At 39.3% G+C, this 25483-nt stretch overlaps 2 protein-coding genes across 2 annotated transcripts in view; both read right to left on the bottom strand.

Moving 5' to 3' along the window:
* The window catches only part of tmem145 (transmembrane protein 145), a 48632-nt gene that overhangs the window by 22719 nt on the left and 430 nt on the right, over nucleotides 1-25483 (bottom strand). Inside the window, exons 2-5 of the mRNA XM_085423391.1 lie at nucleotides 8967-9041; nucleotides 8441-8518; nucleotides 4185-4271; nucleotides 3437-3538 (exon numbers count right to left, since the gene is read on the bottom strand). Coding sequence (XP_085279517.1) covers nucleotides 3437-3538; nucleotides 4185-4271; nucleotides 8441-8518; nucleotides 8967-9041 — 342 coding nt within the window. The remainder of the gene's footprint in view (nucleotides 1-3436; nucleotides 3539-4184; nucleotides 4272-8440; nucleotides 8519-8966; nucleotides 9042-25483) is intronic.
* LOC146659377 (uncharacterized) lies at nucleotides 13558-16725 on the bottom strand. Its single transcript, XM_085423390.1, has 2 exons — nucleotides 16330-16725; nucleotides 13558-15888 (listed from the first exon to the last, which is right to left on the bottom strand). The coding sequence occupies exon 2, from the start codon at nucleotides 15173-15175 to the stop codon at nucleotides 14042-14044; it is 1134 nt and encodes a 377-aa protein (XP_085279516.1). The 5' UTR covers nucleotides 15176-15888; nucleotides 16330-16725; the 3' UTR covers nucleotides 13558-14041.

Here is a 25483-nt window from a genome sequence, read left to right as displayed (position 1 = left end):
AGAGAAATGCTTCAACAACAAACTCAGATTAACAGATTAAGATTTCCTTTTATAGATCTAAGGAGCAGAGCCCAGACCATGATAAGCACCTTCAGGCCAAAAGTACACTCCTGTATCAGTGTAGGACAAAACACAGAAATATACTGTATCATGGCTGCAAAATCCTTTACGCTTTTAAAATAGAAAAACATGCAAACCCTTTAAAAAGTTCCCTGCCAGAGTCACTGCTCCATGACCCTTTGTGGTGGCGATTTATCATATGAATGAAATTTTTAAATTGCAGTGAAGAAGAAGGTGACAGATGGGTAAAATAGCAGACGAGATTTTTTGTTAGGTTTCTTCAGCGAGGGATCCTGTCCACATATTTTTTAATCTATACAATGTAAAATAACATAATGTAATTTATATTTAGGTGTTGGCATCACCTTGCACTTTCAGGAATTGTGATGACCGTGAGCTGATAGTTGATGAAAAAAGTAATTAGCACCTAATCGTTCAGGTAAATGTTAGTTGCAGCTCACACACAGATGGTGCATACACTGTGTACTGTAGGAACATGTTACTAGAATCACAGTTTTAACTGTTGCACTCTGTGTTCACACCAGAACTACTACTACATTCTACAAATCACAAAGTCTGATTTTTTTTTATATGGGTAAATATATCTCCCAGAAGACTCATAACACTGTCAGCTAATCCTGTTATTTTTTTGTTGTTGTTATTTATTACACTGAACAAGCGCAATGTTTCATGTTCAAACTGGCTCCCTGTCTAGAACAGGAGAACCTGGACAAAATACAGTAGCTGTGATTTGTCGCTCGGCCAAGCTGACAGCTGCAAAGTTCTGGCCGTTTCTTTAACCCCTGCCTCTTTACAGCCAAGCTAATTTCAGTTCTTTCTTGGTTCCCTGCTGAAGTAATTTTGCTTCATTAGCAGTAGTTCTGCTTGGAATAATAAAGAAAAAGTTGATTACAGCAATTCAAAGCCTTCTACATCTTCACTTGTGTTTGAAAGTACACAATAATGCTCCGACAACAGTTGCTCGTACAAATGCAAGTAATTATTCTGCATTTGCTCTGTTTTCTCTTCACTTTCTATTGATGGTACCCAATTAGTTACATGACAAGTTTTATTAATATACCAACTTTTCAAAACAGTCTAATGACAACAGTATAATAACAACGATTTTTTTTGTAAAGCTTTGTAAAAGTTTTGATGTTATGAATCATCATGTGAAATTCTGGGATGACTTCAAGTTTATTTATTAATGTCTTTTTTTTTTTTCCTCCCCTGATGAAATAATAATTATTTGCAGCCTTGAGGTTTCCTGCTATAATTAATCAAGTGAAATTTCTTGGAAATGTTAAATAAAGACCAGCCTCACATTTTACCAGTTTATGCTGGCAAGGGAATTGAGAACAGACGTCCTCTTGTTTTAAGGACTTAGGAGCTGATTTGGATTTAGACCCACTTCCACAGGTAAAGAGTGAGATGGAAAGTACACGAAACAAAAAAAGAGCCGGATAAGAGAGAAACAGGAACAAAGTGGGAAACAGGGAGTAGCAGATAAAAGTGAGGGTGCTGGGGAAAATGCATTAAATGAGCGAGAGGCAAAAAAAGAAATGAGACCAGTGAGATTGCAAGATGGAGAGGAGAAACACAATTAGGCACAGGCTGACAGAGAGGAACAGGAGATGCAGGAGTAAATAGATATGAAATGGCGTGGAGCGCGTCACAGCTTGGTGACAGAGTTGAAAGAGAGACACAGCTAAAGATTGTGAGCGACAGAGGTAAGAAAGATGAAGAGGTGTGGAAGCAAAACGGAAGCGAGAACGCAAGCCGTGAGAGACGAGGGGTGGAAATTGGCTGCGGGACGTAGCATGCATATTTCCCCAGGAGTGGAGGCGAGCCTTTATTCTCAAGTCCAACAGCATTAGGCAGCGTGTCTTTCAGCGGATGCTGGCGTGACACTAAACCATACTCTCCAGGAAGCATCCATTCTAATCATATCCCTCTTCAGCTAGGGCTCTCAAGTGGCAGCACAAAAACAACCCTACGTACCCCTCCCCCAAAAAATATAAGGCCAGGAATGCTCACACACAATTACACACAGAATCGGAGCATGACATGCTCGCATACAGGTGAGTGTGCCATTGATAGGCAGGCATGCTGGGGTACACCTTCAGCAGATATTTAACACTTTCTCTTACCTGCATTCTAAAAAATAAAAAGAAAGAAAGAAACAACAACAACAACAAAAAACACAGCTATCACTGGGATTTGTCCTTGACTGAAGGAGGATATACGGTATCATCACTGAGCTATCATCAGCCAGGCTCACAATTTTTGGACAGGGTGCCCCAGCCTAGACTCGTATCAACAAACAACACACCACAGCTAGCACTTTGGTCATTTTCTCCCGGCACACCATTACCACAACACCAATCCCATTATAAAGCAACACAATGCATCAATGTCCCCAAAGCGAGCCAGTCAGCTACAGCGGAGGCCTCACAAGGCATGTTTAACTCAGTTGAAGCAGACGGCTGCATACTCAGAGTCTCTGTGCTTTGATGCAGAAAGTGTAGCAGTATGAAGGGAGAGATAAGACACTTCAGAGTGTCAGGCGGAAATCCAGAGACAGATACACAGATAAAGGATCGGTTGTAACATCTGAGGAGATGAATTTAGGGGTGTCTGTGTGGCATTTTACACACAAATCTTTAACGTAACATGTGGCATAATCCTTATCTGAAGACCAGTTTCTAAATGTTTGTAAGAGTATCTGTCTAACTGGGTTAGGAGCTTGAATAAGTACTCTAAATCACTGGATTATAATTCTTTTTTCCCCTATTTAGATATTTTTACTTCCACTATTTAAAGTCTAGCCTGGTGCAAAATGCCCAAATGGGTAAGCATACACTGGGACAGAAATTATGCTCACGTTGATTTAAAATTTATTGGGAAGCAGCACAAAAAAGTAGCCTTAAAATATCCAATATTTCACAGAGCCCTCCTCGGGGTGTGCTGGATGTATTTTTGCCTGAGCTTTCCTATTTTAATATCTGATTCAGCTGTTTGCACCAGAAATGTATGAGCTTTCTGCCGGAATGCGCAAAAAAAAAAAAGCATTTAAATCAATTTATTGGTATCTAAGACAAGAATATAACTCCCTGCTTCCTCAGTGTCTAGAGGGGGGGGCTAGAGCAGACGATGACGTGGAGGGTGATGGCAGTAATGACGCGCGTTTGTCTTAGAATACAAACAGAATCACACAGTGACCACAGGAGTGGGTTTGTGAGCTCTCTCTGTGTTTTTCCATTTAAAAAGGTGTAGCGTCATCACGGCATTGTCTGGTGGTGAACCTGCTCTTTCTAAAGAAAACCAGGGCAGCAGGGTCAGGGAAGGCTGCGGAGGGTCAGAGGTCAGTGCTTACCCCGCACTTGCTGAGAGCGATATACCACCATCGCTCCCTCACCGAGCGGAAGCTGCGGCCACCCACGCAGCTCAGGACCTCCTCGTTTCCATCCCCTTCCACCTGGGAGGGGAAAAAATGCACGTATTATTATCCAGAAATGCAGCACATTTTGCCTCACAGAGACACTGAGCTGTCATAGTAGATTTTGGAGCCTGAAATATCAAGATACAAACATATTTCACACCCCAGCGTAGCCTGAAATGTGGCAACAAGATCCAGTAACCGCAACAACAACAGAGTCATGCTGTTAGTCACACATTCTAAAGTAATACACCACTTTGTGTTGCTTGGTTAAAAAAAAAAAAAAAGTGTGAAGAAAGATCTTTGGGAACCTTTCTGTTTGATTGAGATGCATCATTACCAGAGGAAAAATGTAAATAAGTAAAACGTTATGCAAACACATTACTCGCCTTTAGCTCTCACTCCCTCTCGGTTTACTGATTTGCTCTCTTACTTTACAGAAGAGTATACAATAGGAACGAAAATAATATGCTCAACTGTCGGATGATAAAAGGAGAAAACATCATACTCTGTAAAGGACACACATGCTGTTCAAGACAGCAAGCTCAGTGGTCAACTTCAAATACAGAAAAGCATCCCTGCACTGGATTTCCAAAGATTTGCTTTGTTTCTCGCTTAGGGACAAGATGCTGTAGAGTGCAACTGTGCGTGTATATATAAATCTGTGTTTGTGTGATGCTCTTACCACACAGCCTGACCAGGTGTAGCGTGTGGTGAGGTTGATGACCTGGTTGTTTTCAGGCCTCAGCACGGCTTCCTTCTGGTAGCAGTTCTGACATCAGCGGACACAGAAATATCAAAACAAGTTTTTAAAGCCTCCACGAAGTGCTTTTCAGTAAACCTCAGGACAAGATGTACCCACAGTTGTTGGGCTCCCAGAGAGATATTTCTCCGTGCACAGAATTCATGGTGATTTTAGTTGAAATCTGATTGAAAACGTGCTTCTGATCTGTTTGAATGCTGCAAATAAAACTGATGTTTTCTGACTCTTCTGCAGTGGATTTCTGTTCCCTGTCTGACTGTTTGACATTAATGTTAAAAGCTGTGTGACGTATAAGAGCCGCAGTGTTTGATTTAGAGAATCTGACACGAGAAACTGACTGAAAGCTGAGAAATGATGTGCTGTTTGTAAGTGCACTGAAAATATCTCAACATGATGTCTGTGTGTCACAAGATGTCAGGGAGAAGAAGAATACACCACCAACCAAATTACTTTAGTGCACCAGCCAAGAAATGCACTGTATTTGGGTCATTTTTTTTTTTTTTTTTTGGCTGTTCTAAACCATTTTAGCACGGATTTTTCCAATATGCCGCAAAACACTTCATAACCTAAATAACTGTTACATTTCCAACTCTGAAATTCGCCCTGGTTTAAAAAACACTAGAAACTTATAAAAAAACAGAAGGTTAATTTCCACACATGCTGCTGGACCACAAGGCTTTTACAGAAGACAGATGTAAAATTATATACTGACAGAGGGTAAATCAAAGGTCAAAAAGTACTTTAAACTGACCACTTTTCATCATCAAAGCGACAAACACATTTCCTACAGTAGATATACCTTCACTCTCGTCACACAGCTTAACTTACGAAGAAAATTACAGCAGCATTTAATAGGATCATTAAAAAAAACAGTTTAATATAGGGCTGTTCGATATAACGATATATATCAGATGACGATAAAAACGTCTATCGTTTCATTTTACGCTATCGTTTGTTTCGTGGTGTCGCAAAATAAACTGTTTACGACAATATTTTTTTCATCGTTTTGATGGTCACTGTAGTGGCTATATTAATTTCTTAAACTTCTCTCTTTCTCTTATATTTTATATAACCACACTAAAGACGGACAAACGCCTGTTTTTATGCGTTGTCGTTAGCAACAGCGACGGTGTCACCATCGCGGGTCCGCTTGTTTATGTTCCACATAAACCTTTCACAATAAAGCTCAAGATCCTGTTGAGACTTTTCAAAATAAACTGAATCACGTGAAAGAGCAGATTATTTACGGATGAGAATTAAAAAAGAGCCGCCAGGTGCTAAAAAATAAACCTTAGACTCAAACGTTAGAACAGGCTTTTCCCCGCAGCACGCTGTGTAATAAATACTCACAAAGAAACGGCGGCCTTTACAACTTATGTCTAAAAATGTATCGTTTGTATCAGCTACATGACACGCAGCTGGAAACACTTCCCGCAAGACGAGCTGCCCGAGATTCACAGAATTTACAGAAAATGTTCCATTTTTGTGATTTATATCGTTATCGGACGATAGAATTCTTATATCAGGATATGAGATTTTGGGCATATCGCACAGCCCTAGTTTAACATCAAGACTCTGTGTTTAAATTACAAGAACTGAACATGACAAGGAAAAGTTCTTTTTGAGACTTCATTACGTGCAGGAATGAAGAATTTATCATCCTGAATGTAATTCTGTTTTTCATTTCCACATCAGCATCAGAACATCACTGCACAGCATACTGTTCTGACCAGATCCTTTCCACCCTCCTTACACACACACACACCAACACATCTCATTACTGGGTTCTCTGTGACATGCCAGCTCCATCCTCTTTTTGGAAATGTTTCCCCAGATCTCAGTTGGAAAACAGTGCAAAACGCTGCATTTCAATAAATAGAGTATTTCTGTTTAACACGAACCAAAATATTTAAAAGTTCCCTATTCCCTCCAGATTTTTGTGCAATGTTTAGTTATTATCGTATAATCAACCAATAAACATGTCATGTGTTAAGATATATAGATCTCGATACAGTATATCTTATAACATCACATGGATACAGTCCGAAATTATTAGACCAATTATTAGACTACTCGTCACAAAAAATAAAATATTAATATTTAGAAATGAGTCAAAAAGTTCTTTGAAACTGAAAATTATATTGTTATTTATTAGGCAAATAAAATTTGAGCCGGCACGCTGGTCTTTTCTGAGAAGTCAGAAACTAATCAAGTATTAATTAATTAACAGTAGATTTGAAAAAGTGGATAGTAATAATTATATTTTAGCATTAAAAGTCATTTAATGTAATCTTCTCAATTAGAGAGCTTCTGCATATTGGTGGATTAACCATTACAACAAACATCAAAAAGAGATTTAAGTAATTACCAATACAATACTGTTAACTTAGGTCAGCTATGGCATAAACCTCACATTGGGTGGTCTAAAAACAAATAATAATAATAATAATAAAAAAAGCATTGTTTCAATGGCTCAGCATTTTTATGCAATCTTTAGTAGATAGATAGATAGATAGATAGATAGATAGATAGATAGATAGATAGATAGATAGATAGATAGATAGATAGATAGATAGATAGATAGATAGATAGATAGATAGATAGATAGATAGATAGATAGATAGATAGATAGATAGATAGATAGATAGATAGATAGATAGATAGATAGATAGATAGATAGATAGATAGATAGATAGATAGATAGATAGATAGATAGATAGATAGATAGATAGATAGATAGATAGATAGATAGATAGATAGATAGATAGATAGATAGATAGATAGATAGATAGATAGATAGATAGATAGATAGATAGATAGATAGATAGATAGATAGATAGATAGATAGATAGATAGATAGATAGATAGATAGATAGATAGATAGATAGATAGATAGATAGATAGATAGATAGATAGATAGATAGATAGATAGATAGATAGATAGATAGATAGATAGATAGATAGATAGATAGATAGATAGATAGATAGATAGATAGATAGATAGATAGATAGATAGATAGATAGATAGATAGATAGATAGATAGATAGATAGATAGATAGATAGATAGATAGATAGATAGATAGATAGATAGATAGATAGATAGATAGATAGATAGATAGATAGATAGATAGATAGATAGATAGATAGATAGATAGATAGATAGATAGATAGATAGATAGATAGATAGATAGATAGATAGATAGATAGATAGATAGATAGATAGATAGATAGATAGATAGATAGATAGATAGATAGATAGATAGATAGATAGATAGATAGATAGATAGATAGATAGATAGATAGATAGATAGATAGATAGATAGATAGATAGATAGATAGATAGATAGATAGATAGATAGATAGATAGATAGATAGATAGATAGATAGATAGATAGATAGATAGATAGATAGATAGATAGATAGATAGATAGATAGATATGAGTTTTACTAAATGTGGGTTGATATGTGCACATACATAAATTGTTCTATTGTTTTGCCTTTTCTCTCAAGTATATTGGATTAAACAAACTGCATTAATACACTAATGAAGTGCAGGCTGTTTGCTTTGAGGGTATTTGAAGCTAAAAGTCTATTCAGTCAGTGCAAAGGATTTACAGACCATTTAAAGATAGAGCCCGAGCCTTTGATCAGTTTCCTCGTATAAAGACAAGGTTATGTTGCTCACCAAAACTGATATAAATGTGATCAAATTAAGCTCATGAGTATGCACTGTAATCCAATATGTTAGGGAAAAGCATGGGAACAACAAAAAATGTTCTTGAACCAGCCTTTAATTTTGTGTTACCGTATTACTTTTAGAAAGTAGACATTTATATGAAGGAAGCTTATTCTGTCATTTCGGTTCACACGGGGCTCCCTAGTGTCTTGCTTTGTGTTCACTGCAAATATCATCAATAATACACAATTGCCTGATAGTAAATAGTAAAAAGATAGTAAAAAAAACCTAAAAAAAAAAAAAAACCCCTCCTTTTCCCCCCAGACTGTCAGCTTTTAAGGACAACTTTTCTTTATTCGGAGCAGAGCGAGAAACGTGTGATCCAAAGGTTTAAATGTGAAAATTAGCACCAGCGATGACATGTGAATAAGCAAATGGAGCAGCACTTTCCTTTGATAATAGCTTGTCAGGGACATGATGCTGAGGGTGTCGATGTCTCACCTTTTCAGGCCTCTTGTACACAGCTGGCCACTGAGAACTGTCATCAAAGTAGAGCAATATGTTCTGACAGCAACGAGACTGCAAAGAGGAGACAGAGAGAGAAAAGGAGAATGAGAAAGAGATTGCGCTGGTTTGTGGATATCAGAGAGGAGGCAGTGAGACAATATGAGATTTATTTGACAAAATTGTTTCCAAAGTCTGCGGGCAAAAGCAGTAAAGCAACGCAAGGGAAAGAAAGGATGGAGTGGATGTACAAAACACTCTAAAGGGAAAAAAGGACTCCTCCTTTTTCTTTTTTTTAGGGCATTAACAAAAGGGATGAAGCAGATAGAGCAGGAACAGCCAGAGGAAGGAGGAGAGAAGGAAAAGAGCAGTGGTATCAGTTTTTATTAGGTGAGAAAAAAGACAGAATTAGCCGAGAGGAAAACACTAAACAATTAAAAAAAAATTGTGAAGACAGAGCAGATGATGAACGCAAAAGTAATGTGTAACAGACACACATTAAACTTAACATGAGGCATCCTACCTTTGGGTAGCGAAATCGGAAATCCAACCGCCCAAACTCGGTAAGAAAGCAGAAGCGTGTAAGGAAAACCCAGTCCTGTAATCAAGAAAAGAAAGAAGCTAAAATGTAAAATAAATTAAAAAATTGATATAATCAAGGTAAAATGAAACTTTTACCAGCATGCTACTATTCATTTTTTCAGCCATCACAGCAGTTCTCTAAGCATTTGCCTCACGCTGCTGTCAATATCAGACTGTATTGAAGTTTTGTAGTTAAAAGACCACTAACCATGCAATCTTAGATTGTCCACTATTTTGGATTTGTGACACTATAGGATCAAGTTAATAAGCCTCAAGTCACACACATGGGCCAAGACACCAGTCTGCAACCATCTGGCAACCAACGTTTGTGAGGAAATAAATGTGTTTTCCCCAACCGGTTGGTAAAAACCTCATTCGTAGTTTGCATGGAGCACGCAACCTCATCCATAAGAACTGTCCAACTACAATCGCAGCAGTGAAGAAAGTTTGATAAGTGTAACACAAACCAGAAAAGGAGACCGTTTGCTTTCAAAATAAAAGCTGCACCTTAGAAAAGTGTTGGCTGCAGTGATGAGGCCTGTGGAAGTGCCTTAAACTTGTCAGAGAAACATTTTGAGCTATGACCTCAGTTAACATTTTTCCGTGGAGTTCATAAATTCAATCAGTAGTTTCAACTGTTTCACAATACAACATGGAGCTTGTCTAGCAAATTATGGTCCCCATCATATTATCTTTATATGCCAGCTATAAGCTAATTAGCACTAAATACTAAGGCTTATTTCAAAAGTATTAGATAAATTAAAATTCTTACTTGTTCATTAGATTAATCTAAAGCAAGTTATGAAAATTCAAAAAGGTGAGGAAAAAGCCTTTTCTCTCTAAAAAGAAAAAAAAATGCAGAGACTAAAGTGGAGATGCACAGCGCCACAGCATATCAGCACAAACACCTCATACTAACTGTCAAACACAGTGGTGGAGGTGATGATTTAGGCTTACTGTGCAGCCACAGGACCTGGGCACCTTGCAGTCACTGAGTCATCCATGAAATACCAAAGTATTCTAGAGTCAAATGTCAGGCCATCTGTCTGATAGCTAAAATTTGGCTGAAAGTGGGTTATGAAATAGGACAATGAGCCCAAGCACAGCAACAAATCCACAGCAGGATGTCTGAGGAAGAAAAGAATCAAGGTGTTGCAATGACCCAGTTAAAGTCCAGACCTAAACTGCATAAAACTGCTGCGGCATGACCTTAGAGAGATGTGCATAAATGAATCCCCACAACCCACAAAATTCCTCCACAAGGACTGATAAAGTCAACTCCAATGGTTGAGTTTTTTCTTTAGGTAAAGTTGGAGAATAGATTAGACATTTAGATGTTGCACAAGTTAAAAAACAAAAAACTTTTAATTGCGTACATTCTCTGGGTAATGCTGATATTGCATCCAAAATGTATTTAAAAGCTTATCCAATAATTACTTGGATATATCAGTAAACAGACCAACCAGCAGCCAGACATTAACTTGCCTGAAAGCTACAGCACCAGCTCGGCTAAAGAACAGAGAGACTGCGGGGAAGGAGACATATGGAAGTTAAAGATATAAAAGGAAGGGGAGCTGGAGGGAAGAGAAGAAAGAAAATAAGAGATGGTGAGGACATAAATGGAGCTATAAAGACAAGTAAGAGCAAACACCGGGAAAGCGAGTTATAACAGCAGGGAAGAGTTAAGAAGCATTAAAAGAAAAAAAAGAAAGCAGAAAAGCAGTGAAAAACCAAGAAGTTGACAGAATAAGAACAAAAAGAAAAGTATAAATGAAAGAGCTAGTGCCAAGAGCATAAACCTCTAGAAAGGGTAAGCAGAAAGGGCATTAGGGGGCTGCTGAGCACATTAATAAGAAAGAGGTGGAGAGGAAGAAAAAAGTATTTCTTCTTAATATTATTCATCCATAAACTTAGCAGCATGAGACCAGATAACAGTGCTGATGGTGTACTTCACTGAGCTTACATAAGGTACTTGCAGCAGCGTGAGGATGGTGGATCAGTCACTGGTGATCTCTCTATAAATTGTTCTATACAGCTGTAGGTAGACACACACTGTAGATATGGATCATAGTGCTGAACACAGCACTAACACCACATCACTTATATGTTGTTTACACACGCTTCTCCGTCTGGATGACTACCCAGTGCGAGTAGGCCCTACTGAGGCAGCCAGAATGAATGAACTGCTTTAAAACTAAAATGAGACATCAAATCCTTAAGAAGTTGTAACAGCTAATCTTGTAAAATTAATACACCAAATGGTAGAAGTCTCATTTGTACAAATGGCATTAGGGGAAAGACTGAGGCTGGATTTATATTTGAAATACTGCAGGTTTGTGGTAAAAGCCTCACAGTCACTAGGGTGTCGCCTGTGATTAACAATATCTTAAGTGCTTGGCTAGCAAAATGACAGACAATGGCCTCTGCAGTTTACAAAAGTAGCTGATTAAATTTAGGGTACAGGCTGGGCGTTTCTGACAAAGTCAAAGTATTTCTGGCTTACATCTAGTGCTGGATGTCATTTTTAAAGGTTTGCACACTGCTGGTATTAGATTAATTTTGATACTTACACAATACAAAGCTGTTTAAACAATGCATTTGAAATGTAAATAAATAAATCATTGAGGCAAGAAACATTGTGAATTTTGATTTATACGTAGCAGTTAACAAATTCAACTTGCACACTAGGACCCCTGGCTCGAGACCAGCAGGAGACTTAACCCCTGTCCCGAGTCCAGATAAAGAGGAGGCTTGAATCAGGAAAAGCATCCAGTATAAAAATGGGAAATCAAACATACAGATCCATCTAACAGAGTAACCCCATGAGAAATAATGAGCAGCCAAAAGCAGCTCCTCATTTTCTTTTTACAATTTTCATTTTTGAAATCAAACTACATACAATACAACACATTTTTGTTACAAGCACTGAGCTGTACTTACCTACAATTACAGTATTTACTTCCAGCACTAAAACAATTTCCAGTTTAGCTTCTGTTGTATTTGTGACAAAAAAAACAATACGAAAAAGCTTTAATGCTGATCCACAGATGACGTCAAATGAAGCAAGACTGTTATCTTAAAGATTAGAACAATTTACATGCTGCAATTTACAAGGAGCAGCCAGGCGCTGCTAATCAAATGCACTTAATTAACTGATCATCAGTAAGTGTGACCACCTCTATAAATGCAGATGTTTTGGTCTGGAGTATTCAAGCGTGTGTTAACAAAATGCTAAAGAGGAAAGTCATCAGCAGTCTTAAAGAAGTAATTGTTGCCGCACATAAATCTAAGAAGCGTTATAAGGTCATTTCCAAACAATCTGAATTCCACCTACAGTGAGAATGATGATTCATTAGTGGAAAACATCATTCTTCCCAGGAGTGGATGTCCCAGCAAACCCACCCAAAGATCAGACGATGCAATGCTTAAGGAAACTGCAAAAAACCCAAGTTCTACATCTCAGATTCTACAGGCCTCAGAAGACTGAACAAGAATGGCCTGTTTTGCCTGCAGAAGTCATCTTCTCTCTAAAAAAGTACCTTGCAGCACAGCTTAAGTGTGTGAAGTTGCATCTGAACAAAGCATGAGACTTATGGAACAATGTCTTTGGTGAGATGAGACCAAAGTGGAGATGTTTGCTCATATTGCACCTCACACCAACTGTCAAGCACAATGGTGGAGAGGTTATGTATGAGCTTACTGTGCAGCCACAGACCCTGGGTTCCTTGCAGTCATTGAGTTAAACATGAACTCTTCTGTGTGCTTAAGTATTCTAGAGCCAAGCTGGAGCTTGACCACAATTAGGTCATGCAAGAGGACATTGGCCCCAAACACAGCAGCAAATCTGCTGAAAAACAAAATAATTAAAAAGGTGTTTTCTAGACAAAGTTCAGATTTTCATGATGAGGGGGACCTTAAGAGAGCTGTGCATAAACAAATGCCCAAAAATCAATGAACTCAATAAACAACCTTATAAAGAAGAGTGAGCCATAATTCCTCAACAATGATGGGAGACTTATCAAGTCATACAGAAAATGGTTGCTTTAAAATATTCCTGTTAAAAGTGGTTCTACAAGCTATATAAGATGCATATGGTAACCTTGACAGCAGGTGTTGCATTATAAATGTCACAATCCCAGATATTCTCTGAGGTTGTCACCTAAGGAGAGATGCTGCTGGTCTATTTAATTGACAAGAAACATATAAAAGAAATACACTGTCACATATGTCGAAGAAACGAGGCTCCAAAAGCCTTTCGCAAACTCCCACAAAACTTTATCATGAGATACCAATACGCACATAAGCACATGCTGATCATCACATCCTAAAAGCTGCACTAAAGGTTTACAGTAAGTTACAATGAAGAAATCTGCACTTTAATTTGTTCTAAAAAAATGTAACCATTCAAGAATTTTGCTATAAAATTACAATTTGTTCTGATTTCCTAATTAAGACTTGAACTGATGATAAACTTGAAAACTCATTTTATTTGGCTTTTACCAAACAAAAATTTCAGTCAAGAATAGGGTTGCAAAGGGGCGGAAAATTTCCGGTAAATTTCCGAAAAGTTTCCGGTAAATTTCCATGGTAAGTTAAGCTTGGGAATTTTGGAAATATTCCATATTGGAAACTGTCCATGGAAATAATGGGAATTATGGAAATTAATGGGAATTTAGGAGAACTAACTGGGAATATATTATTTCCAAGCATAAATATAAACAGAAATCATAAGAAAACCTCCATGCAAAATGTTTTCAACAGATATTTAAACAGATTTATTTGTAAGTACAGTAGAATAGAACACGTTTCAATAACTTGTTTCATGGATGAATAAAAACAGAAATGTTGAGTTCAATATTACCATCCCCTAACCCCGCTCATTCAAAAATGCCCCCTGTCCAAAAATCTCCACAAAGTCCCATTCAAAAGGTTAAATGAAAAATGCCACTTATCCTCCAAAACGTCCCATTAAACATGCAAATCTTCCTTCAAGCAATCCTCTTTTCTCATTTTTGCTCAGTCAATAGACTCTTCCTGGACCTCATCATCATCCAACAACATGTCCACTTCCTCAGCATCCAACTCTGAGTCTTCCTCTTCAGTGTCACTTTCCAGCCTTGTTGAGGATGGCTCTGTGTCAGGCTCAAAGAGCCGTAGGTTTGCCCGAATGCCGACCAGCTTTTCCACTCTCACATTTGTGAGCCTGTTGCGAACCTTTGTGTGGGTGTTCCCAAACAGTGACCAGTTGTGCTCGGAGGCAGCTGATGATGGTGGGATTTGGAGGAGAATGGAGGCTACAGGTGCAAGGGCCTCAGATTCACATAGTCCCTTCCACCAGGTGGCTGCAGATATGTGCTGGCATGACTGCCATATTCCATCCCCTTTCCAAAGGCCTTGCTTTGTTCGATACTTTGCCAAACTGCCTAGAACTTTGCCTTTATCGAGACCCAGGTGGTCAGACATGGCTGTAATGACCGCATAGGCACCGTTGATCTCTTCCCCAGAAAGTATGCCCTTGTCATATTTGGGGTCCAGCATGTATGCTGCTGCATGCACTGGCTTCATGCAGAACTCCCTCCGCTGTTCCAATGACTTGACCACAGCCGTTTCCTCTGCTTTCAGTAGTAGGGAAGTGGGCAGAATTGTCTGGATTTCTTCTTTGAGTTCTGCAAAAAGGCACTGGACATCTGACAAGATGGCACCATCCCCCTCTATCTTCGCTATTGCTGCTGCAATAGGTTTGAGGATTTTCTGACTGCTAGATACTCTAGATACCCAGAACACATCATCCAAGATGACCTTCTTGATGTCACTGTCGATGCCTACAGACTGGGATATGGCCATCTCTTGCAGAGACTCCTTTCCCTTCAGAAGGCTGTCAAACATGATAACAACACCACCCCATCGCGTTATGCTGGGAAGCTTCAGTGTAGTACTCTTGTTCTTTAACTTTTGCTTTGACAGAAATGTAGCGGAAGTTACTTGTTTGCCTTTAACATATTTCAGAACTTGCTTCACTCTCTTATTCAGAGTGTCCATTGTTTTTAGTGCCATTATGTCTTTTAGGAGAAGGTTTAGTGTATGGGCTGCACAGCCAATAGTAGTTATATGAGGGTAGGTCTCCTCCACATGTGCCCAGGCAACCTTCATGTTGGCTGCATTGTCAGTGACCAGTGCAAAAACCTTATCTGGTCCAAGGTCATTGATGATCACTTTTAGCTCATCTGCAATGTATTGGCCTGTGTGTCTGTTTTCCTTTGTGTCTACACTCTAGTAGAACACAGGCTGAGGAGTGGTGATTATGTAGTTAATAATTCCTTGTCCCCTGATATTGGACCATCCATCAGAGATGACTGAAATACAGTCAGCTTGGTCAATGGTCTGTTTCACCTTTGCTTGAACTCGACTGAACTCTTCATCCAGTAGACAATGCATGTCTGGTTGGGGGAATGTATGCTGGTCGGAGAACATTCAAAAATCTCTTCCAGTACACATTGGATGTCAGCATCAGGGGTGAGCCAGCTGCATAGATTGCACGAGCGAAACACTCATCTGCGTTTTTCTGGCTAGTGTCATCCATAAAATCAAAGAATCCTCTGATGCCAGAGGGACCAGGAGCTGATGAGTGGGTATCTGACTCTGATACAGCTGAAACAGATTCATTTTCCCCTTGAGTGGAACTCCTGGCTGCTGCATGTGTTGGGCCTTGAGGAATTTTTTTGCACTTTGCAATGTGCTGCTGCATTTTTGTGGCATTCTTCACGTACGTCTTATCACAATACTTACACATATATACAGATTTCCCTTGTACATTAGCTGGTGTAAAATGTCTCCACACATCAGATAGCGCACGTGGCATTTTTCTGTAAAATAAAACAAGAGCTTGTAAAAATGCTAATGCAATGCAAGAGATCGTAATAATACAATTGCAATATGATAATAAACAGATATAAATAGTAAGGCTAGCTAAACAACTGGAATGATCTTCAAAACAAAACAACCAAATGAGGAAGCTAGCATCTTCTTTATGTTATACTAGCTATGGCTTATTTAGCATCTAACAGATGCTGGCATTTTATTTAGCATCTAACAGATGCTAGCATTTTATTTAGCATCTTATCAGATGCTAGCATTTTATTTAGCATCTTATCAGATGCTAGCATTTTATTTAGCATCTTATCAGATGCTAGCATTTTATTTAGCATCTTATCAGATTGCTATCTACCAGATTAATACATTTTATGTGATATTCACAATTTAAACATTTAATGAATATATTTTCCCATAATATCATCAAAACTTACCTCACTTGTTAAGTCCACAGGCTCAAATGTGTGCCTTTAACACTCTTTGTCCTTCAGGCTCAAAAGTGTGGTCCATGTGTACATGTGATGGAGGCATGCACAGTGCCAGTAGGTGGTCTCAATAGCCATGCAGCAAGCTTGTGCTCTGTACATGTGATTAAGGAATGGCATGGATATTCAAGTGTATTTGAATTGCATTTGTTTGTTTTTGTCAATATTATGCTAAAATATACTTTCCTCAACTATATTTAAGTTCCCTAAGAAGAGCCAACCTTCAATTTTGAAAATTCCCACTTTATTCCCATAAATTCCCGTTAATTCCCGTTAATTCCCATAAATTCCCGTTAATTCCCATGGAAAGATTCCATCTTTGAAAATTCCGGGAATTTTGCAACCCTAGTCAAGAAGCCCTACCAACCTTTTTACAACTATTCATTATTATTGCAAGATGCAACTGCACAAAAGGTATGAATTAATCATTAGTCTACTGTATCAGTGGTTTGTACACATTCATTTCTCCTAAAAATACATCTTTAAACTGTCAAAAGGAACTCCAGTCCCTTCGTGCAGCTGCCAGATGGTGGAAATCATGACAGCGTGACACAATGAATGTTTGATTGAAAGCGAGAAGGATAGTAAATCCCGTGAGGGGAAAAAATATAAATAAATCACTCGCACGTAGAGCAATTGCAACTAACCACCAGTGCAGATGTCCACCACCTAAACAAAAGAGAAAAAAAAGGTGCGACTTAACAGCAGAAGCTATCTATCTTTTGCTTTCACTGGTCTGTGAACAGGTCTCAGCCCGAGTGTGTAATCTGTCAACAGAAGCTGGCTAATATTAGCCGATTCACGTCAGCAAGACAGTTCGCCGAATTGTACAAAATTCACTGATAAGACAATACAGAGTAGGTAAATGCTACTGAAGTAGAAACACTACTAAAAAATTGCAGGTATCATGCTGCGTCCATATGCTGCATATGGTCTATCAAAAGTGCTTTTCTTTGACAATACTATCTGACAACAAATCAGAGGACGTAGAGGCTATTTTACTCTATTCTGTCTTCGAAATTTTGGTTCGGCTTGACTTGGTGTGGCCACATATGAGGCTTTTAAGTTATTTACTAACCTAAGATTGCTGATTACTATTGAGGCTATGACAATGGAACAGGCACATGCATATAACATATAAGATGATAACTGAATTAACTAATTTAGCTTCACTGGTAAAAGCTCATTTAAACTATAACATGCTGTGCAGAAAATCAGATATAGCCCCTGAAATGTGGATAAAATATTTTATTATTGTGCAGTACCAGCACCTATACGAGTCGGTTAGTGTGTCCAAACTTCACGCTGATCTCAGAGTTGTGCTTAATATTTACTATCCTTAAAATCAATTGTGCTCCTCAAATGTTAAAAACACACTGATCCAAAACATGAGCACATTTTCTTGCACAGTGTGCGTATCATCCTGTTGCACGTTTCAACCTCTCCAAAGACCACAGTTTGCCTCTTTCTTATTAAAACAAGCCTTGAGGTTAGTTGTTATGAACTCTTGATCTCCAACCAACCAAGAAAACTCCCCATGCACCATTATACTGTAATTACCTCTGCCCTGCCTTCTCCCTACATAAACAAGCACGGTGATTTCTGTGCTGAGAAATAAAGTGCATCCAGAGCAGCGTAGCATGGCTAGCGCCGCCGCCTCCATATATCACAGCAAAACAAAACTGCAGCCATATTTCAGCTACTGCCAGCCAGCTTCAGCCCCTGGAGCCTCTGGGTTATAATTCATGGCAAACTCCAAAAGTCAGTGAAGCCCGGGACTCAAGTCCACCTCCGTGCGTCGTCCTGGGTGACGCTTAAGGCAGTAACCACGACAACCAGGGCAGGAGAGGAAAACACTGACCCAGAGATGAATCCCTGGAGAGAGGAGAGAGGGGTGGTCCAGTTGGGTTATTGAGATAGTGGGGGGTGTAATTTAACTCACCACAGGCCAGGACTGTGAAAGACCCTTTTGTTACACGAACACACACAGAATTGCTCGAATGCATCCATCACACACTTTACAGCATGCCATGGCCAACGTGACACATGCCTACCCTTCGATAAAGATCACTTAATGCACACACAAACCTCTCTCCTCCCCCATTAGTGCCATAGCAACCACAGCATACCTTCATTTGCAGCTGCCATAGAAACATTAAGCAACACACAATCCTTGTTTTGTGTTTTTGCTGTGTACTTGTCCTTCAATTTCCTGCACAGGTACCCGGGAGTAGAATACAAGTCCAAACAATGAGGTTCAATGCGGATTTAAGTTCAACTTACTTGCCAACTCTATAAGCTTCTCACACTGAAGAGGACAGTCAGGAATCTCACACACTAATTTCTGGATCAAGTTCAAATAAGTGAATTACTGATTAATGAAGTGACAAAAAAATGAATCTAAAAGACTCGAGAATAAAAACAGAGTTGATGAATTTCCAGTTATCAAGATCCTACTGAAAATTTCTCATCTCAAATTTAAGCATTGCATCAACTAAACCATCAATGAGTGACCCAGTATCTACTGGTCATGCATACTGCCATTAAATGCTTAATAGACTTAAAAGACTTCAGTGTTTGCCACATAATTAGACTGCAGTGGGTGCACACTAATGTCCAAGACCCCTGAACAGACTCAAATTCCACTGTCTTGAACCCCAGGTACTGATGGCAGTCCTTGTTCTGCTCTGCAGCTTCGTTGAGCCTCAGCTCTCCACCTGCTACACGTTCTGGTGAGAGTCACCCTTCAGCTTACAGCAAATCTCCAGTGCAAAACGGGACCACAGTTACCAGCTGCATTCCAAGAAGGTAACGTAGGAGTAGGAGTGTATGATCGAGAGACAAGCAAGCTGAGCGACTTGAAGGACTGCCGTAACAGCAACCTGAAACAGGAGACAGGACTAGCTGATTTCCTGCAACTGAACTTTCACAGTAAGAGCAAATGAGCTTGATTATGTTATTATTTTGGATAGATAAAAGAAAAAAGGCTAATTTGCCTTCATTGGGCAACTGTTAATAGACCTGGATGGTTCCCCCAAGTCTATGTGTGGGAAACAACAAAGTAGTGGAGCCAAACACAAAATAAAACACAGTACATAGTCAAAATTATGTGAACTGCTGAACAAAGCCCGTTGACATCCAGTCATCACATCTATATGTGTTTGAGAACAAATATTCCTAAGCCATAGACATAAGAATATCACTATAAAAGTCAATATTATTGTAGAAAGTCTTTACTCAAGTTTTCTGAACCTGGCTGCAGGGATTTGGTTCTTTTCTGCCGCAGTAGCATTACTGAGGTCAGGCACTGATGTCAGCGATAAGGCCCGGCTTGCAATTGGCAATCCACTTCATCCCGAAAGGTGTTTGATGGGTCTGAGCATTCTGTGCACACCAGTCAAGTATTTCCTCAACACACTCAGAGAGCCCTTTCTATGGACCTGCCCTTGTGTATATGATATCATCACGCTGAAGCAGAAAATGTGGCTCCAGCATTGAACGCAAAAGAATAAATATTATTGGTATAGCAGGTAATTATTCTAATTACTGGAGTAGCTTTGGTCACTTTTCAGGCTAAAACACCAAACAGTGATTTCAGACTGGTGACTGTATATAATTACAACCTTCAACCTTGTTGATCAAGTGATCAGTCAATGATTTGATGAGCAGGATTAATAAATGAAGAAAAATATATTTTGCTGCTGCTACAGAGTTAAACAGCATGTGATACAATGAATGTAGTTAAACCAGTTTAACTACATTTTTCAGTAGCTTGCTAGCAGATCAACTACCCATGTGTGCTTTTAGATTTCAGTAGTTAAGTTACATGCAAATTGTCATTTCTGTGTCGTTTACTAATAAAACTATAAATCTGGGGGATTATTACTATACATTACTGAACCCCTGCTGACCACCCATATTTAAAACAAACTAGATGTGCTATCAACAAAAATATTACATTGCTTGTAATTTGTTCTTATGAAAAGCCCACAGTGCTGAGGTGATGTGTTTTAGGGACAGATTTAGGTCTCAGGATGATTCTGGGAAGTTGGACAGTAAGCTCACCGGTAACTAGCACATATTAGGTTCCAGTTGTACTCATTATTAGTACTGATTCATTACATCTATTAAAACATTACCAGTGAAGTTGCCTGACTTATTAATCATGTTATGTCCAATACCCCAAAGTTTCTAGAAGGCAGGGGTCTGACTGACATGCAGAGTCAAGGATGACATTTTTCTGTGAATAGTGCAGTATTCATTTATTTACTTAGCAATTTATTTATAATTTTTTAAATGCAGCTATGTTTCCTACTTAACTTTCCCAGCACTGCAATTCCACAGTGGATGCTTTAAATCAAGCAGCTAACAGAGTCTAACTGAGTCATGACAACATCAGCAAGCTTGTATACTGTTGGATGGATGCAAAGATAGTTCAACACAGGTGTTGAGCAATTCCACAAACGTTAACAACTACGTTCCCACTAGTGTGTGTGTGTGTGTGTGTTTGTGTGTGTGTATGTGTGTGTGTGAGTGAAGTCCAGAAAAGACAATGAGCCTGGGAGAACAGCAACAGTGGATGAGGTGTCTACCTTAATCCCCTTTTAGTCTTCCTATTTCCCCAAGGCCGCTGCATTGTGATGCAGAGTCACTCAACCACCTTCCAGAGTGTGTGTGCATTGTTGCACTTGTACATGTGTGTATGTATGCCCATTAATCAAGTGCAATGCCTTGATGCAGTATCTGGTCAATTCAGCCTCTCGCAGTCCTATTCTTTCCTCCTTTCTTTCCCCCTCCCTCACACTTTGTCCTTTCATCTCAGTAGCTTTCTATCTTTTTTCTCTTTCTCACCAAAAACCCTGTTTGCTTGCTAAGCCTCATTAACAATTAATTACCAATCAGCTAGTCAAGTCACCCCTGGCCCGCTGGGCTTCTCAATGATTCATTAGTCAGGGTTACACAATGCTGCAATGCATTAAACACACTCACGCACAGGCACACATGCAAACACACTCAGCTCTCTTTTTTGTCTTTTTGGGGGGGGGGGTTCAGTGAGCACACGCTGGGTTTGCAGACATAAAAATACACATACATGTCAAACCCAGCTTATGAGCACATGAAACGCCCACTCGCCACACCTACTTACACACATACGGCACCTGTATCTGATCACAATGTCCTCATTAAAAAGAGATAAAGGAAAACTGATTGAGTTGTGGACTAGATAATACTATCCACACAGGGTTCCCAAAACTTACTTCAAAGTCAAGCTAAAGGACTTTTAAGTGACTCTTAAAAGTCTTGCTGGGTGAATTTCAAGAGTTCAAAACTGGCATGTTTTAAGATAAGACACGGCATTAATTAAAGTAAGACATCACATATGAGGCTTCTTCATGATCCTATTAAACCAAGAACTCCTGGCAAAATCCCTCATTTCAGATCTGCTGCTTTTATCAACCCAGACATATGTCAGTGTTATGTGATGTGAGGTGCTGATTTTTAGGACGGGGAAAGGCCCGGTGGGCAGCAGTATGCTGCTGAACGTGGTGTTAGATTTTTCATTTAGAAACAGAAGTTTCAAGGCCATTTGTTGATTTTTAAAAGGCAACCGTTTGAAGACCTTTCTTTATAAAACCACAAATTTTAATTAACTGTGAAGAACACAAACATTTAAACCTGCTCATGGACATTTTTATTTAATATCTGTATTCAGCACTGAATCCTCAAGCCCACCTCCCTTTTAATGCCCAATAGTTGGCAGAAAACTAGGACTAAATGATTAATTTACTGATTTATCAATACCAAAACTGTAATTTGAAAGAGTCCACTGCTTTTAAATTGCAGTTAAATACTCAAAAAGTTTCTAATCAAGCAAGTTTGACCCAGAAACTGCTCCATTTCTTTTCCTTCAATAACAACACTTCTCTACAAATCAATTTACAGTGTTTTTTAGCTACTTAACAACTGCTGTAGACAAATTTACTTTGATTAACTGCAATTAAATGACCCTTAATAAACTGAAATCTATAATTATCTGTTCTGTCTGTAAGTCAAACAATGAAAAGTTCCAGCTGTTTTAAAAGTCTGCATAATGGTGCTAAACAATTGGAAACATTAGCAACGATATTTATCAGCACACCTCTGCTCAATGGGCTTCCCCGCCCCATTCTAAAACCAACTCCCAGCATCCTGGGGAAAAATACAAAGAAGTCATTTTTACAGCTCACTAACCAAGTTTATTCACTTTTTCTAACTGGATTGCAATATTTGCTTGGATGGTGTCAGTAACAGACGTTTCATTCATGGCAGGACAAAATACAAGATTTCTGAGCGTTTAACGTTTCTCAGCTTTAGTACTTAAAACACCAAAGCTAAAGGCGGGCACTTAAACTTTCACGGTTCAACGGCAGGTGTGTGCCGCTAAAATGTAACCGAGATACAGCTCAGCTGTATATAGCTTGGTTGAATAAAGTCTTTGCTTCAGCTGATTTTTAATATCAGTATGCTGCAAACTCATACGCTTCTATGGACATTAACACAAGAGACCCAGACTGAAGCATAGGGTGGATTTACTGCCTTACTCAGAGGTCCTGTGCCATTGTGTGCTAAAGAAGGGCAAACTTTTTCTCCCTCTCAAAATTTCCCAACTGGTTTTAAAAATGGCGTCCTTCTCCTGTCCTTTAATCTAACAGCACCACCACCCCTCTGTAGGGACATTTTATCAGTGCGTCCACACACTATGAGCCACTTAGACTAATTGTACACATCGACCAGCCCCAAGAAAGCTGTTGACAAGTCCGCACCACTGCCTTTGGACAACTAGGCGTGTGCCTCTCCATATATTTCTCCAGCTGTCCAGCACTTTTCAACAGCTCATCCCTCTCCCAGTGAGGTAAATTTCATTTATCAATTTGTAGCTCTGCACAAACTCAGCCTTCACCTCTGCAGGCATTGACACAGCTACTGCATCAAGGGACCGAAGCAGAGTTTATTCAATGAGTGAGCATGTGAGCGCGACAGACTGATAGGAGTGTGAAGTCAACATGATTGTGTGCATGGGAGTGTGTGTGTGTCTGTATCTAAGAGAGGCAGGATATTGAGTAAAGTTAGTGGATGACCTTGGGGCAGGAATGCGCAAGCAAGACTGATGAGGAGTGAACCACAGAGACACACGCACACACGCAATATCAATATGTCAAGCCCAGTGTTGCAGGATGTCATTCAAAGTGCTCTGTTTTCTTTAGGCACTCAACTAATATCTGACCAGCTACAGAACGAAACCAAAAAAAAAAAGTGCACCACAACTTTTTAGGAGACACCAAGCGTTCGTTTTTTTCCTTTTATTCATTTATTTATTCTCATAATATTTCTTCTTCTTTTTTCTTCTGCAATAAAACCAAAAAAGGTACATGCTGATAAATTAACAAGTAACCCAATAGCAACAATTTCAGCAATTATTTTAATAATTTTTAAGCAAGAAAAAGAAAAGAAATTCACTGGCATCGCCCTTTTTGGTGAAATTTTGTCCACTTCTGATTGATGAAATAATTAACTGTGAGAACAAAAAAAATCAGCCTACAGTGGTTCATGAAATTATGAGATTTACTTTTCATGAATAATATTTTATTACCAGCCTGCCACAACAAGGCCAGCAATAAAGAAAAACTAAATCTTTTTTCACTGTGGTTTTCTAGAAGAGTAGATGGCTGTCCTTCTGCTCAGCAGCTGGACAGTCACACACATGCACACAAACAGTTGGAAGTTGCCCAGTGCAGCCTATATTGCTGGCCACTGTGCAGCTCCACTGGAGCAGGTGCACATTCAGCCTGTGTTCAAGGGCATCTCTCCAGCCGTGATGGATGGATGAGTGCCTCCTGTTCAATTTATCTATTCTGATCTCCATCGTCATCCTGCAGATTTAAAAATGGTGACTTCAATGTCACCGTTTGGCTCAACTCCTCTTAAACTGCAGTCAAGAGCACACAAGCCAGCAGTGCATGTCAGCAGGTAAGAGGAATCATCAAAGCTTATTATGTCTGGTGTTTCTGTTTAAATCATCTTTTTGGGACGAGTGAGGTAAAACTGTACAATGACGTGAGCAAAATATCTGACCAAACACCACCACCGCCTTTTTCAAAGAGATATCTGAGCCACACAGTGGAACAATGGACCCTACCTCCCTGCTTCTGGTCACTGAGTGACTCCACTGTGGCAACAGGAGGCTTTAAGAGCTGAGAGCGCCCCTGTTAAGCTGAAACTATTATTTTATCAAGTAAAAACAAACCCGCGATGAAAAAGAAACTACTTCGGCAGCATATGCATTTTGACTTCATAATCTCAATGTTGTGTGTATGTTACACACTAACAGCTGATTCCACATTGTCTCCTTCGCTTTTTACCAGATATTCTAAGTATCCCGATCACGTTCAAAACAGCCATTAATAACTTTGTCGGAGGTGGTTGCTTCTTTCTTCTGATTGAGCTATTGCTTCACTCACAACAAAATGGTAGACCCAACTCTACTGCTCATTTATGTAAAAGTTGATCCCAACAAACTCGCGTGGATGCCTGCAGAGATGTGACACAGGAGGTGGTAAATTCCAAGCAGCGCAGAGATACCTGCTCCAGCTGCAGAGTCAACATTTGAACTCGCAGATCTCGTCAGGACAACAGTGATCCCGATGCTGACAGCTTCCCCCCAAACCCTTAACAGGCGGTACTAAGCCCAGGTTCAACAAACAGCAAACCACCGCCGCGTGCCACGGGCCATATGACTCACACCTGTGACAGGTCCTCCGATCATAAACAGAAAAGCCGCTGCTAATTTACATCCAAGCATGGCAACAAAACCCCGGACACACGGATGGGACTTAAAGAAGAGTAACCACTTCCTAGGATTTATTTCCAGCTCTGAACTGGCGTGATGCCGCTTTAGAGGCAGCAATAATACAGAAGACTATCGTGATGAGGGTAAAACATACGCCACGCATGATACGCACGTAGATGGCGCGGGATTTTAGGGTAGAATAGAGGTGAGTGTGTTTCACACGCTGACACTAGAGCCGTGCACATATGCGAGGCAACTTGATCCGTGAATCGGCTG

This window comes from Rhamphochromis longiceps, linkage group LG11 (genome assembly GCF_057381845.1).
Source record: "Rhamphochromis longiceps isolate RC_006_pf linkage group LG11, R_longiceps_female_GT1.1, whole genome shotgun sequence".
Classification (NCBI taxonomy): Eukaryota; Metazoa; Chordata; class Actinopteri; order Cichliformes; family Cichlidae; genus Rhamphochromis; species Rhamphochromis longiceps.
This window is presented reverse-complemented; position numbering and strand designations above follow the sequence as displayed.

Excerpts from the sequence above, each read along its gene's own strand:
- LOC146659377 (XM_085423390.1), bottom strand. The coding sequence starts at position 15,175 with ATGAAGGTTGCCTGGGCACATGTGGAGGAGACCTACCCTCATATAACT.